The 24,061-nt window shown below is 42.1% G+C and overlaps 1 protein-coding gene across 3 annotated transcripts in view; it reads right to left on the bottom strand.

Moving 5' to 3' along the window:
• tfcp2 (transcription factor CP2) overlaps positions 1-24,061 on the bottom strand; it is a 124,205-nt gene that overhangs the window by 52,306 nt on the left and 47,838 nt on the right. For all 3 annotated transcript variants that reach the window (XM_043682043.1, XM_043682044.1, XM_043682045.1), the window contains one exon: positions 6,050-6,202. In XM_043682043.1, the coding sequence (XP_043537978.1) occupies positions 6,050-6,202 (153 nt within the window). The remainder of the gene's footprint in view (positions 1-6,049; positions 6,203-24,061) is intronic.

Genomic DNA, 24,061 nt, shown 5'->3' with positions numbered 1-24,061 from the left:
TCAACAGGACACAATTACTTTATGAAAACCAAATTAAAAACTTAAGTGAAGCAGCACAAATTGCTTTGAAAAAAATATTGTACTTATTCAACCTAACTAAAGCTTGTTGTTAGAGAGGTTTGTAGCATAACAGATTTAAAATGGTGACACATAATAAAGATGTCTTGTGTCCTATTATCTTCAGCCTCTCTCAAATGGGAGGCAGACAACAATTATTTGCTGGTATACAGAATCTGTGTAAAGTAATTAAAAGCTATTAATTCTCAGAGGACGTGGGTGTACCGGATAGGATCAGCATTTATTGCTCATCATTTGGGGTCCTGAATTTAATGTCAGGTTACTTCAGAGGACACTGAAATGTGTGGAACTCCAGTAAAGGCCAGGTCTCCTACCCTGAAAGGACATTACGCCAGATCCTGGGGTTTTACGACAATCTGACAGCTTCATGCTTACCATTTTTCTTTATTTTAGAAAAGATATAGATGTTTAATATCCAGAGTTTAAATTCTTAATGCTCACTTTAATTTAGAACCCATACCCACTTATAAATTGTCCTTGTTTAGATTTGACATGTTGGCCGTTAAAGAAATGAATGCTCCTGGGTATAGATGCTATAGGAAAGATAGAAAGGGGGACAAGAGAGGAGGCGGAGTGGCTTTTTTTTGTTAGGGATAACATTATGGCTGTACTTTAGGAGGATACTCCTAGGAGTATGCCCAGTGATGTTATTTGGGTGGAACTGAAAGAGGAAAGGACGATCACCTTGTTGGGATTATACTAAAGGCCCCGAATAGTCAGTGGGAAAATGAGAAGCAAATTTGTAAAGAGATCTCCAATATGTAGGAATAACAGTTGCAATGGTAGGGGATTTTAACTTTCCAAACATAGACTGAGGCTGCCATAGTGTTAAGAGCTTGGATGGGGAGGAATTTGTTAAGTGTGTACAAACAAATGTTCTGATTCAGGATGTGGATGTACTACTAGAGAAGGTGCAAAACTTGACCTACTCTTGTGAAGTAAGGCAGGGCAGGTGACTGAGATGTCAGTGGGGGAGCACTTTGGGGCCAGGTAATCATAATTCTATTAATTTTAAAATAGTTATAGAAAAGATGTAGATTTGCTCGCTGAGTTGAAAGGTTCATTTCCAAACGTTGCGTTACCTTACTAGGTAACATCTTCATGGGCCTCATGCGAAGCAATGCTGAAAACTCCTGCTTTCTATGTTTGGGTTTCTTTGGGTTGGTGATGTCATTTCCTGTGGTGAAGTCACTTCCTGCTCCTTTTCTCAGGGGGTGGTAGATGGGGTCAAACTCAATGTGTTTATTATTGTATACAATGAGCAAAACTAACGTCATTTACAAAATACCATGCAAGGACTGTAACAAACACTACATTGGACAAACAGGCAGAAAACTCACTACCAGGATACATGAACATCAACTCGCCACAAAACGACATGACCCTCTCTCACTTGTATCCTCACATACAGACGAGGAAGGACACCACTTTGACGTGGACAACACATCCATCCTCGGACAAGCCAAACAGAGACACGTGCGAGAATTCCTAGAAGCATGGCATTCCAACCGGAACTGGGGTTCCAACCAACAAACACAGAGTTAGACCCCATCTACCACCCCCAACCTCATGAGTAGCAAATCTGCAAATAATGAGGTGCAAGTGGTATGCCATTTCCTACGCTGTGAGCAATATCACAGGATACATCTCAAAATACTTTGAACACTTGGAGCAGAGCACCAGCTTCAAAGTCTTGACAAGATTAAACAGTTACTCCATCAGGGAAACATTTAATCTAATTTTAAACCTCAATAGAGTGCAAATAAGGCTGCAAGCTGTAAAACCAATCTACCAACAGCCTGCCTTAAACCTTAAATACAAGAGTGCTGTAAAGAATTATTAATAATTCAGTGGTTATCTCTGCATTCAATACCTGACATAAATCCAATGCATAACAATTGTTAGTTCAACAAGGTTGAAGTACAATAAGAAACACTGAAGACCAGGACAGCTACATTTTCCCTCTCTTTGGTTGCACATCTCTCACTTCAATTTTATTCCATCAGTCCTGAGGACTGCAAAGTGTTCAGAGCTGTCATCAGCATGCAGCAAGAAACCAGGTGCATCGATCTAGCTGGCATAGTCCAGGAGACAGGAGAAGTCAAACAAGAGATGGTGCTGAATCAGGTTCAAAGGGGGAAGATGACAACATCATGACAGCTTCATTGCATTAGTAATCTAATGGTCCAGGCCAATGCTCTGAACACCGGTTCAAAGCCCAGCACTTCAGTTGGTGGATTTTGAATTCAGTTAAAATAAAGCTAGTGTCATTAGTGTGACCATGAAATTGTTATTGATGGTTGTAGAAAGCCACCTGGTACACTAATGTGTTTTGGGAAGGAACCTCGCTGTCCTTAATTGGTCTGGCCTACATATGACTCCTGAACCACAGTGAGGTATCAACTCCAATTGTCCTCTGAAATGATTAACGAAGTCACTCAGTTCAAAGAGAATTAGCAACAAATACCAGTGACCCCACATCCCATGAAAAGAATAAAAAGTGTGAGGTGAAAGGGAGAACAGTATTGACCAAAGATTGTTGTGTAGCTCACTGTATATTTAATGTTAATATGACATTACCACTAGTATGACAGAATAGGGCCACCCCTCTAAAATACATTCTCATCCTTCTTTGAGGGAAGATGTGATGCAGATTGATACATATATATATATTTAAAACATTTATTGTAAATTTGGCTAAGTTAGTAACATGTGGATTGCATGTGTGAAATTAATTTATTAACTAAGTATTTCTGTAGCCCATGGGGATATCCTTTAAAACAGCTTTTGGGATCTGGCTTTAGAATTAACGTGTTTTGTGTATATGGTGGGGCTTTACAGCTAAGCAAGTTAAACAAGATGTACTTTAGAACATTCATCTTTTTACAAGGTTAAGGAACACACACACAACCTGGAGAACTTTTGTTTTAAAAAGTTTGACTGATTTTTGAGTAGTCCTCTGAAATCCTTTGATGAAGATGCTTGTATAGAGCAGTGCTCCTGAGAAGAAATGATAATGGTGAAACTGGATTGCCTTAAAGAGTTAGCAATGGCCCCAAACCAGAAGTGTTTACATGAAATCCTGAAAGTTACTTAAAGCTAAGTACATTTAAGGTCAGGTGCATAGTAGGCCTAGGAAGAAGCCACCTGCAGATAATTAATTAAGTCACAAGTGACTGAAGCCGGTTGAGATGCTTGAGACAGGGACTCTAGTGTGAGTACTTTTGCAGGAACGTGTTTTGTGGACCATAAAGTTAAATTTTCTTACTTTTTATAAATGAATGTTTTGGGATTAATGGGATCATACTTTTGCTGTGCGCATTTTTAAAAGAAAAAAATCATTGAACTGGTGTTGTAAGTGGATAGTTTGATTTTTCCTATTTATCCTTGTTACTTCTGCTAAAGAAAGATATTTATTGCTAAAAATAAGTCTGCATTGTGTATGTTTCATGAAGAGAAACCACTTAAGAGTCAGAGTCCGACAGCACGCAGACAAGCCCTTCAGCCCAAACTGGTTCAAGTCGATCAAAATGTCCAAACCTATTTCCCTGTGTTTGGCCCATACCTTTCTAAGGAGACAGTAAGGTCTGCATTTGCTGGAGATCAGAGTTGAAGAATGTGTTGCTGGAAAAGCACAGCAGGTCAGTCAGCGTCCGTGGAGCAGAAAAGTCGACATTTCGGGCCATTCCGGATGTAGTGCTCTGGCCCGAAATGTCAATTTTCCTGCTCCTCGGCTGCTGCCTGACCTGCTGTGCTCTTCCAGTAATACACTCTCAACCATATCCTTCTAAACTTTTCCTATGTATTTGCCCAAATGCCTTTTAAATGTTGTTAATATACCTGCCTCAACCACTTCCTCTGGCAGCTCAATCCATATGCATATCACCCTCTTCTGTGTTTAAAAAAAAGTTACTCCTCAGGTTCCCTTTTATTCTTTCTCCTCTTACCTTAAACCGATGCCCTCTAGTCCTCGATTCCCCACCCCTGGGAAAAAGACTGAGTGCTTCCACCCTATCCATGCCTCTCATGATCTTATACACTTCTATAAGGTCCACCCTCAGTCTCCTACGCTCTAAAGATAAATGTTCTAGCTTGTCAAACCTCTCCCTATAACTCAGGCCATTGAGTCTCAGCAACATCCTTGTAAATTTCTTCTGCACACTTTCCAGTTTAATAATATCCTTCCTAACGCAAGGTGACCAAAAGTGAACATAATACTCCCAAGTGCGGCCTCAACAACATCCTGTACAACTGCAACGCAAGTTTCCAATTTCTATACCCAATACCCTGACTGGAGGCCAGTGTGCCGAAAGCCTTCTTCACTGTTCTGTCTACCTGTGACTCCACTTTCAGAGAAGTGTGCACCTGAACTACAAGGTCCCTCTGTTCCACTACACTCTAAGGCCTTACCATTCATCATGAAACTCCTCCCTTGATTTGATTTTCCAAAATGCAAGACCTCACACTTACATATATTAAACGCCATTTGCCATTTCTCAGCCCACTTCCCCAGCTGGTCAAGATCCTACTGCAATTTCTAATAACTTACCTCACCATCCACGATACAGTCTAGTTTAGTGTCATCTGTAAACTTACTAATCAATCCTTCTAGCCAAATCGCTATCTATTCTTTTGTCTGTGCAACTGTTCTTCTCTCTCTTTGGGGTCTATCCCCACCCATCATTTACTCCTTACCCCCTTCCCCCCACCCTATCTTCTGCATATAAACTGACATTTTCCTAGCTATCATCAGTTCTTGACAATATCTAGGAATCAACCAACAGGATCACATTTCTAATGTTTTGGACCCAAAGAATTAACTCTGATTTGTCTTCACAGACGCAATCATTTAAAAGGGTGCACTTCTACAATTAGCACCATACTCGTTACATGACACAACAATTAAAACATACAGATTTTGAGTCAGGAATTGCCATTTTGGAATGGCACATAAGAAATTGGTTTTATACAAAGATACCATATACTTCTGCAGCAAGTTCACTATCGTGGACTTTCGACACTAGTTTTAGTTTTATTGAAAATAGCTGAAAAGAAGTGAGAGTAAAAGCAGTAGAAATATTGCACAGAAAGGGGGTTAATTTGCTTTAAATAGGCTTCATCTATTAGCATTCATGTCATACTCTGACCACATGTGGAAAATAATGGACACAGCAATTCAAATTTGTAGCGAAGGGAGTAGCTTTCCAATTTCTCTGATGGCTGAAGAGACCAATCTGAGTGAGGCAGTTTCTGTCATGATTCTGCATATGAAGTGGTTAGCACATGTTACTGTGGGTTGTTGTTTTTGGTATTAGGTGCCAGTTGCCAAACTGCTGCAGCCGCTGGTCATTAGGGTATTGATCTGCACAGTAATTTGAAGCCAAGAGGACAGAAATCTGTTCTCCAGCAATAGGTCAGTTTTTCTGGATTCCATTTGCAAGCAAATCTTACTTAGAGGAAAGATGGATGGTTACAATCCAGTCACAATTCCAGAGATTGTCTTCAGGATCAACTGGAGGACCCATCTGTTAATTAAGTGCGTGGCGAGACTTCAAAACAATTACACTCCTGCATCATTCAGATGAGTGTTTAAGCTGCTAATTTATATTACATAATAAATGAACAAAATATAATCATTAAAGACTGAGGTATAAATCTTGCAGGAGTTAGCGTTAGAATATCTAGGAATCAGGAGGAGGAGGAAGTGAGGACTGCAGATGCTGGAGATCAGAGTCAAAAAGTAATGTGCTGGAAAAGCACAGACGGTCAGGCAGCATACGAGCTCATTCCAGACGAAGAGCTTATGCTTGAAACATCGACTCTCCTGCTCCTCGGATGCTGCCTGACCGGCTGTGCTTTTCCAGCACCACACTTTTTGACAATATCTAGGAACCAACAGAATCACATTTCTAACAGCAAGATTTGAAGTCATGGTCATTCACCAGAGCAAACCCGCCTTTTTTCTCCATACCTTGAACACTTTGATTTGGCAGCTAGCTGAATGAAGATGCTCTGTATATTCACCATTTTCATTCTCCTTGAATGTATCTATTTGAATTCGGAAAGGCACACCCTTTTCTCCCCCATGTTTCCGTGTTGTGAATTCAGTACTGATGCAGTGCACCTAAGGAAAGAAACAGGCGTATAAACAAGTAAAATAAAGACAACAGGCAGTAAACAATCGCAGCTTTTTCAAAGGAACTTCCTCTGAAAACCAAATCAACTTATTGCCTGACTGAGATATTGGAACAATCAAATTATTACCAAATATCTATTGCAAAAAAAACGGATGTAGTCAGTTACAATAAATCTAAAATCGGTTTTATGTTTTCACCCTACAAAAGGTGTTTGGTGAGCTGCCCCTTGGACCACTGTAGTCCATGTGCTGTACGGTGACCCAAAATGCTATTAGGGAGGGAATTCCAGGATTTTGACCCAGTGAGAGTGAGGGAATGGTAATATATTTCCCAGTCAGGATGGTTAGTGGTTCAGATCATTGAAGCAGCAACTAAATTTGGTTGGGCCTAGGACCCTACCCTAGAGCTCCTGCAGTGCCATCCTGGGGCTGAGGCGATTCCCTCCAACTACCACAACCATTAACTTTTCTGCTAGATATAACTAGTGGAGCATTTTCCCCCATGATTCCCATTAGCTTTCATTTTGTTAAATCTCCTTGATGCCACATTTGGTCAAATGCAACCCTGATGTCAAGGGCAGTCACTCTCACCTGGAGAGTTTAGCTGTTCTGCCCATGTTTGGATCAAAGCTCTAATGAGGTGAGGAGCTGAGTGACCCTGGTGGAACCCAAACTGAGCACTGAACAGGTTATTTAAGTCGTGTTTTATTTTGATACTAGTGTTGAAGACCCAGTCTATCACTTTGATGGAGTGGCAATTAGCCAAATTGAATTTGTCCTGTGAGTAATCATAAAATTATAGAATTTTCCAGTTCAGAAAGTAGCCATTCACACATATACCAACTCCTAAAAGAACTACCCAGTTAGCACCATTCTATCTCCACAGCCCTCTAACTTTATCCCTTCCAAATATATATCCAGCTGTCTTTTGAAATCTCATACAGAATCTGTCTCCATCACTGTCCCAGGGAGCACATTCCAAGTCCTAACAGAGTAAAAAGGTTTCTCATCTCGCTCCTAGCTCTGAGTTTTGAAATTGTGACCCCTACTTACTGACATACCAATAAGTAGAAACAGAATATCTTTCTTTATCCAGTCAAAATTATACATAATTCTGAACACCTCAATAAGGTCACTTCTTAATCTTCACTGCTCCAAGGAGAACAAGACCTAGCTCTCTTATTTTTCCTTGGATCTAAAGTCCCTCATTCCATTATCATTTTAGTAAATCTCCATTGCACTCTCTCCAGGCTTGAACTTCCACCCTTAAATAAAGTACCCAAACAATATGGAACATGGGGAAATAAATAGCAACATCTTGAAAAACGTCCAAATTACAGAGGAGGTGCTGAAAGTGTGAAAATGCATAAAGGTGGATAAATCCCCAGGACCTGATCAGGTGTACCCGAGAACCCTGTGGAAAGTTAGGGAAGTGATTGCTGGACCCCTTGCTGAGATATTTGTATCATCGATAGCTGCAGGTGAGGTGCCAGAAGACTTGAGGCTGGCTAATGCAGTGACACTATTATAAAAAGGTGGTGAGGAAAAGCCAGGGAACTGACATCGGTGGTGCGCAAGTTGGAGGGAACCCTGAGACGGGATTTGCACGTACATGGAAAAGCAAGGACTGATCAAGGATAGTCAAAATAGTTTTGTGCGTGGGCAATAGTGTCTCACTAACTTAATTGCATTTTTTTGAAGTAGTAACCACGAGATTTGGTGAGGGCAGAGCAGTGGATGTGGTCTATGTGGACTTCAGTTTAGGTGCTCGACAAGGCTCCTCACTGTACCGGTTAGCAAGGTTAAATCACACTGAATTTAGGGAGAACTAGCCATTTGGATACAACAGAACTGGCTCAAAGGGAGAAGACAGAGGGTAGTGGTGGTGGAGGGTTGCTTTTCAGGCTGGAGGCCTGTGACCAGCAGTGTGCCACAAGGATCGGTGCTGGATTCACTAATTTTTGTCATTTAAAGAAATAATTTGGATGGGAACATACGAGGTATAAGTCAGTAAGTTTGCAGATGACACCAAAATTGGAGGTGTTGTGGACAGCAAAGAAGGTTGCCTCAGAGTACAACAGGATCTTGATCACATGGGTCAATGGGCCAAGTGACAGATGGAGTTTAATTTAGATAAATGTGAGGTCCTGCATTTTAGAAAGGCAAATCAGGGCAGGACTAATACACTGAATGGTAAAGTCCTGGGGAGTGTTGCTGAACAAAGAGACCTTGGAGTGCAGGTTCATAGTTCCTTGAAAGTGGAATCGCAGGTAGATAGGATAGTGAAGGTGGTGTTTGGTATGATTTCCTTTATTGGCCAGTGCATTAAGTTGGGAAGTCATGTTGCAGCTGCACAGGACATTGGTTAGGCCACTTGTGGAACACTGCGTGCAATTTTGGTCTTTCTGCTATAGGAAGGATATTGTGAAAACAGAAAGAGGTCAGAAAATATTTACAAAGATATTGCCAGGTTTGATGGGTGGAAGCTATAGGGAGGGGCTGAATAGGCTGGTTCTGTCAGTCAGTCATGGTGGGCAGTTCTATTTTCAGTTTCGTACTATAGTGGTCCGTCGATGGGCTCTATTTCAAACATGGTTGTTTGTGGCACCGTTGAATGAATACTAGGCCTCCAGGAATTCCCAAGCTTGTCTTTGTTTTGCCTGTCCCAGTAATAATTGTCCCAGTTGAATTGGTCTCCTTCTTTATCAGTGCGTATTGACATGAGGGAGAGCTGGTCATGTCATTTTATTGCAAGCTGATGCTCATGTATTCTAGTGGTGAGTGTCCTGCCTGTTTGCCATGTGATGTTTCTTGCAGTTGCTGTATTTTGTATATGTTTTGCATGTTGTAGGTTTAGAGTTTTTTGTTTTGGATAGCAGAGAGTGAACTGTGGCTGTTCATTTGTGTGCTGTCATTATTCTCAGAGGACAAAGCAGTCTTGTTGTCAGTTCTGAGAAATTACTAATATCAGGTAGGATGGTCAGTGTGTTGGGGCACACAGTGTCGTCTTGTTGTTTGTATGCTAGGCATTGGCAGATGAAGCTGTTAAGGTACCCATTATTAGCAAATGATGCTTCATCCGGAGGCTACACAGCACTGAAGATGTCACCCAGTAGGGGTACAAATCATTTGCAAAAAAGTCAACTGGCTCAGCAAACCAACCAACAACTCGTTGTTTAAGTGCCTAGCATTGCTTCTGGCAGTTGATCCCCTGGCTTGATAGCAGTGGTAGGGTGAGGGATATGCCAAAAAAGTTACAGATTGGGGTTGAACACAACTCTGGTGCTGATGGTCTACAGCATCATGGATGCCCAGATTTGGATTTGGTAATTCAGTTCTGAATCCATCCCATTTAGCATAGTGATGGTGCCCCACAACACTATGGAGGATATCGTTAACATGAAGGCATGGCTATTAATCTTCTCCTCCTGTGCCAAGTCAAAAGATCTGCAGGTCACAATTCTTTCAGTAGAAATCCAAGTAAAAGTTCAAATGTGGTGCTACTTTCCTACCTCTACCACTCTTTCTGGCAATGATTTCCTGCAGGTGAAAAAACATTTCCTCATTTCCCTTCTACAAAATATTTGCTCACATTAGATAAACTAGTCATAACTATTTATTAAATAGAGTATTAAATTATTATGAGCATGATCAAGATCATCCTCAGCTTCTTCTATTCCAAGGAAAATAATCCTAGCCTGTCTCCAGTGCAATCACGTTTCATGGAATGCCTAGACCAGTATAAACAATACTGTAGGCGTGATCTAGTTTTGTATTTAGTTTCAGCATTACCTTCCTGCTTTCAGATTCTATACTTTGGTTAAAGGAAAACATGCCATATGTCCTCTTAACCACCTTATCAGTTTAGGCCCCTTATTGAAGGATAAATAATCTGGTATTGTCTCGAGAAGGCTGATACCAGGGATTGGGAGGGGGAGGGGGGATTTTTTTTTCCCAAATGAGGAGAGGTTGAATATATTAGGCTGTACTCACTGGAGTTTAGAAGAATGAGAGGCAACCTTAATAAAACTTACAAGACTCTAAAGGAGAAAGTGAGGACTGCAGGTGCTGGAGATCAGAGCTGAAAATGTCCAGCAACACATTTTAAGACTCTAAAGGAACTTGACAGGGTAGATGCAGAGATCTTGTGGGAGAGTCTAGGACCAGAGGGCATGATCTAAGTTTAAGGGTTTGCACATTTAAAACAGACGAGGAGGAATTTTTTTCTCTGCGAGAAGTTACGAATCTGCCGATTTTTTTTAAACCGCAGAGGACTGTCGGGTATATTTCAGGCTGAGATAGGCAGACTTTTAAAATTAGTAAAGAGAATTAAGGGTTATGGGGAAAAGGCAAGGTGGAGTTGATTATCTGATCAGCCACAATCTCACTAAATGATGGAGGAGACTCAATGGGCTGAATGGCGTACTTCGTATGCGCTCATCAACTTTTCATGTTGCATTAGGAATCAGTGGCCATACTCCAAAAGCTCCTTCAGTAGCTTTATTTCTCAGTATCTCTTTATTCTGTGCTACCTCCACTTTTTTTATCCTTGATTAGAAAGAACTATGATAGATCAAACTGAATTATAATCACCACTTGTGCCCTCGCCGATATAGTTCTTTCAATGGCTCAATATGATTGCCTGAAAAATGGAGCCAGAACAATTACACTTCCTCTTTCCCCTCCACCATCTCTTTGCATGGCTTGCTACAAAGTTCTTCTGAAGACAATTTAGTTCTTCTGTGCCTTCTGTACATTTTGCATCAAACGTATTCCAGTTAAGGTCATGAAAACCCTACTCTCTCACCTTGCTTTTGCATTTTCTAGAAATTTACTGCAAAATCACTGACTTCCCCTCAGATTCAGTGGTTATAAAGATTTTCCTTAAACTGTTGCTGACAATAACCCTCACTCCCCTATCCTGTCTGGAAAAACCTGTAATCGGGATTATTAGACTGCCATTCCTCCTCTTTCCAGCTCATCTGCTTTATTCACTGAACTCTGCATTCGGGGATGGTAATTTCCTGATCAATCTGTTCAGATGGGTTATGACACACCTCTAGATCAGATGAGACTTGAAGCTAGGCCTTCTAGCCCACAGGAAGGGGCACTATCACTGCGCCTCAAGAACCTTAAAATTTAAGGTACCTATCATCTAGCACAAGACTCCTCTATTGCCTATTTTCCTATGCTAGTTTGCTCTGCTTTTCCAACACACTCACTAGTTTTCACCTTCCTGCTTTTCTCCCTTCTGAATCTATGCTCAGCTTCTTATCACACGACCTAGCAAATTCAAACCTTTCTTTATAAAGCCACATGTGGTCAATTCTGGGTAATCCAAGATGGAGAATGGAAAAAATTACCTATCATGCTATTCCAACCATTTGGTTTGCATCCAGCACCATCTTACCTCTAATTTTTTTTTTGTAATTATGTCTGCCTCAATTAATCGGATCACAGGTCATCTATTCATTCGCTATTCAGCTGTCGCCATTTTGTTCACACCGTCTGACACTTAGCACCCACACAGACTTGTTATTCAACCTGTCATCGACACTCCACTCACACCATTTGTATGATCTTTTGATCTCTCTGCCTATAAATTCTGTGCGTGTGTGCTTCCCTTCCCTTCACCTAATGAAGCAGCAGAGGTCTGAAAGCTTCTGATTTCAAGTAAACCTGTTGGACTATAAGCTTGTGTTGTGTGACTTCTGACTGTCCACCCCAGCACCGCCACATCATAACCACAGTGGGGAGAAGGAAACTTTGGATGACAATGATGGGAAGAGGCTCGAATAGAGTACACAGAAGAACCTCAATTATCCAAATATCGGATTATCCAGCAAGATCGCAAGGTCCCGATACTCGACTAAACCATGTTATCCGGCATTCGATCATCCGGAATTTGATTAATCGAATGAAATACTGCCCGCTCGTGTCCTTCGGATAATTGAGGTTCCTCTGTAAATCACTTATGCTCGATCCTTTTTTCCGATAAAGATATTATAGAAGGTTTTATTCTGACCTTAATATAGCCCTTATTATCTTCCCCAAAAGAGGCAAAGATCACCACTCTGGGGAACTAAGTGTGTACCATGGCATCATTGTAATAAAAGCCTCTTCTGACAGAACAGCAAACAAAACCACATGGAGGCACCCTAGTTCAAAATACTGGCACTCTTTGGATTAGAGACTTTGCCCGAAACGTCGATTTCGCTGCTCCTCGGATGCTGCCTGAACTGCTGTGCTCTTCCAGCACCACTAATCCAGAATCTGGTTTCCAGCATCTGCAGTCATTGTTTTTACCTTTTTAACTCTTTGGATTAGGTCATTCTTCAAATCAAAGATTAAATTATGTTTATATTACCTTAGAATCATAAAATCCCTAGTGTGGAAGCAGGCCTTTCAGCCCATCAAGTCCCACTGACCCTCCAAAGCACATCCCACCCAGACCCATTCCCCCTACCCTATCCTTGTAACCTTGCGTTTCCCATGGCCAAACCACCTAACCTGCACATCTTTGGACTGTTGAAGGGAACCAAAGCATCTAGAGGAAACCCACACAGACACAGGGAGAACATGCAAACTCCACAGAGTGTGTCACCCCTTGGTTCATGTGGAGTGCCTCGATAGATCTTTGACTATTCAATAGATGATTCATAGCACTAAGATTTCTGAAACTCAAACAGCCAAGAGGATGATGATCAATGTCTCAGCCTTAAAGCAGCCCAAGTGAAGACAGGAATTCCAAGTGTAGTTCAAGACTAAACTAGAAAATCTTCACACATTTGGGCAGCACAGTGGCTCTCTAATTAGCACTGCTGCCTCACAGTATCAGAGACCCAGGTTCGATTCCAGCCTTAACTATGGACGAGTTGATCAATAAATGCTGGGCCCAGTGGGTGATGCCCAAGTACCACGTGTGAATAATAGTTAAAAACAAAATTGTAAATTACCCCAGGGCCTCTACCTTCCAATGTGAGCTTGTTCTGGAAGGGTGGGCACAAACTTTGTCATGAACGTTATTGAGTCACCTGGTTCGTGAACTACTTTGAAAAGGTTGATTGTATAGGTTTGTATTCCTGCCGGGTTGGGGCTGTGACCTTAATTATCACTCCATATTTAATTTGGAGGCATCATTTGCTGTTGTTTTAACATTCTGATCTCTCACCTTTCGGTTCACTTTGCTTATTGTTTGTTGATTATAGATGACTCCAAACAGATAGCAGGTTGGTGTACTCAGTTTTCACCATCTCAAAAATAAGAAATGCTGGTAAAGGATACAGCATGTATACTTTCATACCATTTCTGGTTCAGTAAAAGTGGAGATTTTCTCTAGTTTATCTTAACCCCCTAAAGGGGGAAGTGAGGACTGCAGATGCTGGAAATCAGAGCTGAAAATGTGTTGCTGGAAAAGCGCAGCTGGTCAGGCAGCATCCAAGGAGGAGAATCGACGTTTCAGGCATTAGGATTGCTTAACCCTCTAAAGCCCAGCCACTTTTAAACATTGCTAGTGAGAAAGGCCAATTTTGACAGTATTAGGCAACAACTTTCAAAAGCTGATTGGGCGCAGATGTTCGCAGGTAAAGGGAACGGCTGGAAAATGGGAAGCTTTCAGAAATGAGATAACGAGAGTCCAGAGAAAATATATGCCTGCTCGGGTGAAAGGAAAGGCTGGTAGGTATAGGGAATGCTGGATGACTAAAGAAATTGAGGTTTTGGTTAAGAAAAAGGTGGCAGCATATGTCAAGTATAGACAGGATAGATCGAGTGAATCCTTAGAAGAGTATAAAGGCAGTAGGGAATACTTAAGAGGGAAATCAGGAGGGCAAAAAGGGGACATGAAATAGCTTTGGCAAATAGAGTTAAGGAGAATCCAAAGGGCTTTTACAAATACATTAAGGACAAAAGGGTAGCTAGGGAGAGAGAGAGTAGGACGCCTCAAAGATCAGCAAGGTGGCCTTTGTATGGAGCCGCAGGAGATGGGGGGGGGGGGGATACTAAATGAATATTTTGTATCAGTATTTACTATGGAAAAGGACATGGAAGATATAGAATGTAGGGAAATAGATGGTGACATCTTGAAAAATGTCCTTATTACAGAGGAGGAAGTGCTCTGTAATGGTTAAAGGTGGATAAATCCCCAGGACCTGATCAGGTGTACCCTAGACCTCTGTGGGAAGCTAGGGAAGTGATTGCTGGGCCTTGTGCTGAGATATTTGTATCATCGATAGTCACAGGTGAGGTACTGGAAGACTGGAGGTTGGCTAACGTGGTGCCAGTATTTAAGAAAGATGGTAAGGACAAGCCAGGGAACTACAGACCAGTGAGCCTGACATTGGTGGTGGGCAAGTTGTTGGAACAAATCCTGAGGGACAGGATGTACATGTATTTGGAAAGGCAAGGACTGATTAGGGATAGTCAACATGGCTTTGTGCGTGGGAAATCATGTCTCACAAACTTGAGTTTTTTGAAGTAGTAACAAAGAGGATTGATGAGGGCAGGGCAGTAGATGTGATCTATATGGACCCCAGTAAGGTGTTCGATAAGTTTCCCCATGGGAGACTGGTTTGATCTCACGGAATACAGAGAGTGGAGGGTTGTTTTTCAGACTGGAGGTCTGTGACCATATGAAGTGCCACAAGGATCGATACAGAGTCCACTACTTTTTATCATTTGTATAAATGACTCGGATGTGAGCATAAGAGGTATAGTTAGTACGTTTACAGATGACACCAAAACTGAAGGTGTAGTGGACAGTGAACAAGGTTACCTCAGATTATAACAGAATCTTGATCAGATGGGTCAATGGGCTGAGAAAAATAAACGTGAGGTGTTGCATTTTGGGAAAGCAAATCTTAGCAAGACTTATATACTTAATGGTAAGGTCCTAGGGAGTGTTGCTGAACAAAGAGACCTTGGAGTGCAGGTTTATAGCTCCTTGAAAGTGGAGTCGCAGATAAATAGGATAGTGAAGGAGGCATTTGGTATGTTTTCCTTTATTGGTCCGAGTATTGAGTATTGGAGTTGGGAGGTCATGTTGCAGCTGTACAGGACATTGGTTAGCCCACTTTTGGAACATTGCGTGCAATTCTGCAATCTCCTTCCTATCAGAAAGATGTTGTGAAACTTGAAAGGCTTCGGAAGAGATTTACAAGGATGTTGCGAGGGTTGGAGGATTTGAGCTATAGGGAGAGGTTGAATAGGCTAGGGTTGTTTTCTCTGGAGAATCGGAGGCTGAGGGGTGACCTTACAGAGGTTTATAAAATCACGAGGGGCATGGATAGGTTAGACAAAGCCTTTTCCCTGGGGTCATGAAGTCCAGAACTAGAAGGCATAGGTTTAGGGTGAGAGGAGAAAGATATAAAAGAGGCCTAATGGGCAACGTTTTCACGCAAAGGGTGGTATGTGTATGGAATGAGCTGCCAGAGGAAGTGGTGGAAGCTAGTACAATTGTAACATGTAAAAAAGGCGTCAGGATGGGTATATGAATAAGCAGAGTTTGGAGGGATATGGGCCAGGTGCTGGCAGGTGGGACTAGATTGGGTTTGGGATATCTGGTCAGCATGGACTAGTTGAACTGAAGGGTCTGTTTCCGTGCTGTACATCTCTATGACACTCTGCACATTTTCCATGACCATGTGGGCTTCCTCTGGGGGCTCGGATTTCCTCCTATGGTCTAAAGATGCACAGGTAAGGGTGGATTGGCCATGTTAAATTGCTGCTGAAAATGTGTTGCTGAAAAAGTGCAGCAGGTCAGGCAGCATCCAAGGAAGAGGAGAATCGACGTTCCTGAAGAAGGGCTTATGCCCGAAACGTCGATTCTCCTGTTCCTTGGATGCTGCCTGACCTGCTGCGCTTTTCCAGCAACACATTTTCAGCTCTGATCTCCAGCATCTGCAGCCCTCACTTTCTCCCCATGTTAAACTGCCCCAGCTTTCAGGGATGTGCAGGCTAGATAGGTGAGCCATAGGAAATGCAGAACTACAGGGAACGGGTCAGGGCTAGATCTGGGTGGGATGGTTTTCAGAGGGTTGGTGAAGACTCAATGGGCTGAATTCTGCACTGTAGGGATTATATGATTCTACATTTCAACTCCATTCCAGAACACAGAAGACAGCTGTGTTCGGATCACTGGATTTGAGCATCGTCGTGATCAGTACTGGTTTGATCAAAATACGCCTGAAACACGAGATCTCCTTGAAGCTAAAGGGCCATCTTTCGACCAAGGTCAAATGGTCACATGCCCATTCACTCATAGGATGATGCTTTTTTTCTTAAGATAACTGTGCCATCTGTCAATGCTGGAAAGAACATTTTCATTGACCCCTCAACCATGAAGCCACTGTGACAGCTAATGTGCTTCAGGCTCTGCCCCAGTATTTTGTGGTAGAATCTATGGGCAAAGCATCATTAAATGGGACAGCTGTGACACGTAATCATGAAACTTGACAAAACCTTGGCCCCAATGATGTTCCCATGGGATGAGCTTCTATCACAGAAGCCTCCATGCACTCATTCCATGGATTAGGAGACAAAAAGATCTCCACCCACCACCAGTCCAATGCCAAATGCAGCAATATGATATTCAAATCTATCTTCAACAAACAGTGAAATTATTTTTTTCTTGTCCACAGCAGGAAAACCCCTGACACATTCTCCTGAAATCACCTACTTCCTTTGGCTCAGATAAATCTCCTAGAGAATGTGCTGTTTTACACTTTCCAGAGCAACCTTCAACGTGGTCTTTGTTGACAGAAAATATTGAAAACAACATGCGGAGCTCTTCACTGCATTCATCAACCTGATCAAAATACTTGACTCAGTAGATCATGCTTGAAAAGATTTGGATATCTAAAAAAGCTATTACAATCCTACAGCTGCTTCATGATTTGACATGACTATAACGCCTTGAGTAAGGCCCAAAACAGACTTCAAATCCAAACGAGGGTCAAGAAATGCTAGGTGAAAGCCCCTATAAGAATTACAATCTACCTGACAGTAGCTATTCAGCTCAAAGATGAATTGCCTTCCAATGTCAGTATTAACCACTGGCTGGATGGAAAACGTTTGAACATCAGTCACGTTTATCAATCCTGAAGGGATGCCAGAGACCCAATGGATTAAAGGAACAGGTGATAGATGGTGATGTCCTAGGTGTATAACCATAGACTATTAATCTGTAGACCAGAGTTTGAATCTCGCCATGACAGATGGTTGAATTTGAATTTGAATTCAATGATACCACTAGACATTTAATTCCAGTTTATAAATGGTCAGAAAACTCCATCTGGTTCACTAATATCTGTTAAGGAAAGAAACTGCCATCCTTTCCTGGTCTGGCCTACATGTGACTCCAGACCCATAGCCAATGTGGTTGACTCCTTCAACTGATCTCTGGGTAATTAGGGATAGGCAATAAATGCTGGCCCAGCCAATAATACCTACACCCTCTTAATTAATATATTTACTGAGAGTTAATTGAGTGAGAATGGTTTGTATAAATGTATAAAACTAGTAATAAGTGGCAAAAGAGGTTCATGTAATGTAGTTAACTAAAATAAAGCTCTATTAGTGCAGATTTGAACTCAGTTCAAAAACATTTATCTTCTAGTGTACAACAACCTTCCAAAACTAACCTGACCACCATAGATACACCTGGTCTACAGTTGGAGGATGACTGCAGTGTCGTTGCCCACTCTGCATATTGGCAAGCCACTCTCAATCTCTTCAATTCTGCATACAAGAAATTCGGCCTGTCCTTGAATGCTGCCAAAACAAAACTCATATCAACCCACACATGGTCAGCTAAATATTCCACCTGCTAAATACGTCTGAAGGAAAACAGCTGGTATATGCTGAGGACTTCCCATACCTGGGCAGCCACTATTAATTAGGAGATCTAACACGAGATCAGCTGTGGCAACTCAGCCTTTTACAAACCATGGCAGCAAAAATTGGAGGAAAGAGACCTCTGCAGTTCAGAACAGATGTTATCACCCCACTTGTGTATTGAACTTAGACTTGGATTTTGTACCATCAACACAAAAGCATTTGAAAAATTCTACCAGCAATGTCAGAGGTCCATCAAACAAATGCTAGGTGACCTTCCTGAAGCCAGTTGCACAAGCATTCAGGGAAACCTCCTGCAAAACCAACCAAGATGGACTGGACACTTTTCTGATGGCCAAAGGGTGTCTCCCTGGACAGATGCTGTTTTCTTGGGCATCAAATGACTAATGTTCCAGGGAAAAACAAAGAAAATGCTTCAGAGACAGTCAAACTCACCTTGAAATGCAGGAGCATCAACATGAATGACTAGAAGAAAGACTGCTATAAATTTTTCAGAATGACGCCGACTTGTTTAACCAAGCTGCATCATGTTTAAAGTCATATTTTAGTGATAACAGAGTACAGGGAAATCAAAGGAAGCAAAACTTACAATTCCACTACATCATGCCCCCATGTCTGAAGAAGAGGGTTGAAAATTGGTCTGTTTAGTCAAATAAAGAGTCACGGCAAATACTCTCAACACGAAGCACATGGCATCTTTGAATCCAGGGACAGCTGATGTATGCAATGCCAACAGCACTCGCAAAGCTCCAACAAGTCCTACTGAGATGCAAACCACCAGGCCTGTTTAGCAACCACTCCCATCCTTCCCCAGGGTAGCAGATTCCCCAAAAATCTAAAGTTCTCCCTCATGTACCGACTTTCTAGTAATGGGCACGATCCTGTTTTTGTACTGATGTCCAGGTGGCACCAGGAGTAATCCTTTATTTCCTTCAAGGTTGCGCTTCTTAACTATGTTGCTAAATCTTTTAAACCCACCTGAAGGATTATAATCGGTCTTATATGCAAGCCCTTGGTACAGACCTTGTCCATGACCAGAGGCTCTTCAGAGTGTTGTGTAGTCAGTGATATCCCAGTGTGGGATAAAAAATCCTACTATTACATCTTCCCCCCAACTATGGAATCCCCTATAACCATCGTGCTCTTCAACTTTCTCCTCCCTCCCTTTTCAGCTGAGACACCCTGAGAGCTACAGTTTTGGATCTGGCTGCCCTTTCCAGAAGTTCCCCAGCCTCATTCATATTCAGAACTAAACACTGGTTAGAATGCAAGATCGTCTCAGGGCTAGTCTGAACTACCTACTGGTTGTTCTTTATCTGCCTGACAGTCACCTATCTTATGTCTGCATACACAACCATGGGGTGACCAGCTCCTTAAATGCACCATTCAAAACATCACCCTTCATTATGACAACGGCTGATGGATCAAACTCCAAACCACAGATCTCCAGTTAACCTAGCTGAGGACACTTTCTGCATTTGTTGTCCGGACACAGGAAGGCTTTCTTAGTTAAGAAAGGCTGCAGGGAAGCGTCTGAGAACTACAGATAAGTGAACCAGAGCAGAGGAAACTGAGTGGTGACCTTATAGAAGCCAATAAAATCACGAAAGGCATGGATAAGGTAGATGGTTGACAGCTTTTCCCCATGGTAGGGGAATGTAAAACTAGGGGGCATAGATTTAAAGTGAGAGGGGAGATATTACAAAAGGGTCCAGAGGGGCAATTTTTACCACACAGTGGTGAGTTTCTGAAACAGACTTGGGGGGGGGGGGGGGGGGTCGCAACAGGGAGTACAATTTTGTCATGTCTCATGAATTTGATAAGAGTTTTTTTTTTGAAGAAACAAAGAGGATTGATCATGGTAGAGCAGTGGACGTGGTCTGTATGGACTTTAGTAAAGCGTTTGACAAGGTTCCCCATGGTACACTGCTTAGCAACGTTAGATCACGTGACATACAGGGAGAACTAACCATTTGGATACAGAACTGGCTCAATGGTAGAAGAGAGAGGGTGGTGGCGGAGGACCACAAGGATCTGTGCTGGGTCCACTACATTTTGCCATTTATATAAATGATTTGGATGTGAACAAAGGAGGCAGATATTAAGTTTGCAGATGACACCAAAATCTGAAGTGTAGTGGACAGCAAAGAAGGTTACCTCAGATTACAACAGGATCTTGATCAGATGAGCTGAGTGGCAGATGGAGTTTAATTTAGATAAATGTCAGGTGCTGTACTTTGGAAAAGCAAATCAGGGCAGTACTTACACACTAAATGGTAAGGTCCTGGGGAGTGTTGCTAAACAAAGACCTTGGAGTGCAGGTTCATAGCTCCTTGAAAGTGGAGTCACAGGTAGATAGGATAGTAAAGGTGGCATTTGATATGCTTGCTGCTATTTTTCAGTGCATTGCGTTGGGAGGTGATGTTGTGGCTGTACAGGACATTGGTTAGGCCACTGTTGGAATATTGTGCGCAATTCTGGTCACCCTGCAATAGGAACAATGTTGTGAAACTTGAAAGGGTTCAGAAAAGATTTACAAGGATGTTGCCACGGCTGGTGCTACAGGCAGAGGCTGAATAGACTATGGCTATTTTCCCTGGAGTGTTGGAGGCTGAGGGGTGACCTTATAGAGGTTTAGAAAATCATAAGGGAAATGGATAGGGTAAACAGACAAGGTTTTTTCTCCTGGGGTGGGAGAGAGTCTAAAACTAGAGGGCATTGGCTTAAGGTGAGGAGGGGTGGGGGGGGGGGGCAAGGGGAGATTTAAAAGGGATTTATGAGGCAACTTTAACACGCAGAGGGTGGTGCACATATGGAATGAGCTGCCAGTGGAAGTGGAGACGGCTGGTACAATTGCAACATTTAAGAGGCATCTGGATGGGTATATGAATAGGAAGGGTTTGGAGGAATATGGGGCAGGTTGCTGGCAAATGGGACTAGGTTAATTTAGGATATTTGGTTGGCATGGACGATTTGGACTGAAGGGTCAATTTCTGTACTGTACGACTATTTAAAAAACATTTAAGATAGGTACAGATAGAACTGTTATGCTGGGATATGGACCAAATGCAGGCAAATGGGACTAGTTTAAATTGCAAAAACTAGGCAGCATCGCCAAGTTGGGCTAAAGGGCCTATTTTCAAACTGTAGGCTTCCATTACTCTATGACTCAAATTCCCACATGACACGGGATAAACATTTCATTGTTTGAGGTACCCTCTAATGCAGAGATGAATTCACTTTGCAGTTGAGGAACATTTGGGTTGCTCAGTTGTCTCTAACTACAGGTTTCATACTTTTGGGTAATTTTCAAGCGACTTATATTTAGCATACACTCTTATCATTTCAAAGTTACTCAGAGGGGTTAGGAGGAGGACAACCTTGCAGAGGTGACGAGGCAGGGGTGGTTTTTGTCATTTCTGTGCCCAGATCAATGCCAGTTTTCTATCCGGTTTTATTAATGGACCTAATAATTGTCTATAACGGATTGATTAGGTGAAAGTGAGGACTGGAGATTAGAGTTGAGAGTGTGGTGCTGGAAAAGCACAGCAGGTCAGACAGCAGAGGAGGAGAGTCAAAGTTTCAGGCAAAAGCCCTTCATTAGGAATCTCTCTAGTATAAACGTATTGACGCAAAGGATAATTAAAACAGAGCCAGCCACATTGCTGTGGGACTGGTGTCTCATATCAGGCAAACCAAGAAAGAACAGACATCCTCCTCTGAACCACGTTCATGAAGGAGGATTCAACAAACACACACAAACAAACACCTCACCCCATGGTCACTATCACTAAAACTAGGTATCTAGTCCACATTTATTAGTTTAGTTTAAATTCCCCATCCTCTGGGAGAGTTGAACCCTATTCATAGGGCCTCAAGTTAGCCAGTTCGGCAATAATATATCAATGCTACCTATCCTTAAATTCAAACGTAATAATTAGCTTTTAATGAAGTCTGAGCACCTCATTTAAATTCTGTGCAAGTGAGTTTCTTTTTATGATTCATGCAAGTAAATTAATCAGTACAATGAGTATTTTGATATGGCTGTCACTGACTGGCCAGCATTTATTGCCCATCTCTACCTGCCCTAGAAAAGGTGCTGGTGAGCTGCTGTCTTGAACCGCTGCAGACTATGTGTTTTGAGTTGACTCTCAATTTCGTTAGGGAGTGAGAACCAGAATTTTGACCCAGGACAACTGAAGGGTTGATGATACATTTCCAAGCCAGGATGAGTGACTCGGTGGTGGGGTTGGGAGGCTGGGGATGTGGAAGTATTCCTCTGTATCGGCTGCCCTTGCCCTTCTAAATGGAAGCAGTTGGTGTTTGGAAGGTCCTAAGTAGTCTTGGTAAACTTCTCCAAAGCATCTTGTAGATGGGACATACTGCTACTACTGTGCGTTAGCGATGGAGGGAGTGGATGTTTGTGCATGTGGTGCCAGTCAAAAGGGCTGCTTTGTCCTGAATGTCAAGCTTCCAGAGTTGCTGGAGCATATTAATCAAATCGAAACCTGTATCTTCATTCTAACCAATTAAAGATTTAACATCCATCTTAGATTTGTCCAATACATTCATCTCAACTATATGACACGCTGATCTTTCACTTATAAAATTCTGTGCCAGATGTCTCTTCACACTAGCATCTGGAGGAGGAGTGAGATTCCGAAAGCTTGTTTTTTTTTCTCAAATAAACCTGTTCAACTATAACCTACTGTCATGTGATTTTTGACCCAGTCCAGCACCAGCACCTCCACATCAAATGAAATTAGGTCAAAGGAATTTCAATTGACCTGCAATGTCAAGAATCTCAAAATTAAATACCAACGCCAGTGTTACCAGTAAGATGCAATGTCGTGGCTGTGACGTTAGACTTCATTCTTCCTAAGTGACCCATCAAGACTCATTTGTAGATTTTTTAAAAAAACTTTTATCCTCGTTTGGACTCACTTATCTCTAATGTGTGTGTACGGCATTATTCCTTCTTGTGTTCAGTAATTAAGAAACTATTTTGTTAGCTTAAGAAAGCATGGTTAAATTGGCTCCTCTCAAAACAAATTAATTTGGTTTGGGAGAAATGTATCCACAAAGGGACCCCTTTGTGAATTAAAGCAGATGCATAGAAACAGCATCATCTATAAGCTCCCCTCCTATCAAATACCATCATGACTTGGAACTATATAGTCATCACTTAGGCAGAGTCAAAATTCTGGAACACTCTTCCAAACACAGCTCCACATCATGACATCACATGGACTACAGTAATTTGAGATGGCAGGTCACCATTACCTTAAAGGGTAATAGAGCTGTCAACAAATTAGATTACTTACAGTGTGGAAACAGGCCCTTCGGCCCAACAAGTCCACACCGCCCCGCCGAAGCGCAACCCACCCATACCCCTATATTTACCCCTTACCTAACACTACAGGCAATTTAGCATGGCCAATTCACCTGACGTGCACATCTTTGGACTGTGGGAGGAAACCGAAGCACCCGGAGGAAACCCACGCAGGCACGACGTACAAACTCCACACAGTCAGTCGCCTGAGGCGGGGATTGAACCCGGGTCTCTGGTGCTGTGAGGCAGCAGTGCTAACCACTGTGCCACCGTGCCGCCCACAAATGTTGGCCTTGACACCAACACTCTCATTCCATGAACTAAAACCATATTCAGATATATTTGAGAAAAATCAGGGAGGCCTCATTTCTGTGAAAGTGACACAGAAATGTGATTGGATTTTCAAACTCTCAAGGAGTACTTTTATTGGTACTACTTTGTTTCACATAAGCATAACATTGTAAATCAGTAATAATGCAGTAACTCATTGTTGCTGTGGAAGGTGGCTCTGTTGTAGTACGAATCAGCTAATCCTTCCCCCATCCATTACATGAATAGATGCACATTTGGAAATGAATGTGAAATCTGGAGAACCCATTCGTAAAATTCAAATTCAGACAACAGAACTTAGACTTAAATTTGCACTCATTTTCTTTATCCTC

Source organism: Chiloscyllium plagiosum, chromosome 43, assembly GCF_004010195.1.
Source record: "Chiloscyllium plagiosum isolate BGI_BamShark_2017 chromosome 43, ASM401019v2, whole genome shotgun sequence".
Taxonomy (NCBI): Eukaryota; Metazoa; Chordata; class Chondrichthyes; order Orectolobiformes; family Hemiscylliidae; genus Chiloscyllium; species Chiloscyllium plagiosum.
Note: the sequence above shows the minus strand (reverse complement) of the source record. Positions and strands in the feature narration are given on the sequence as shown.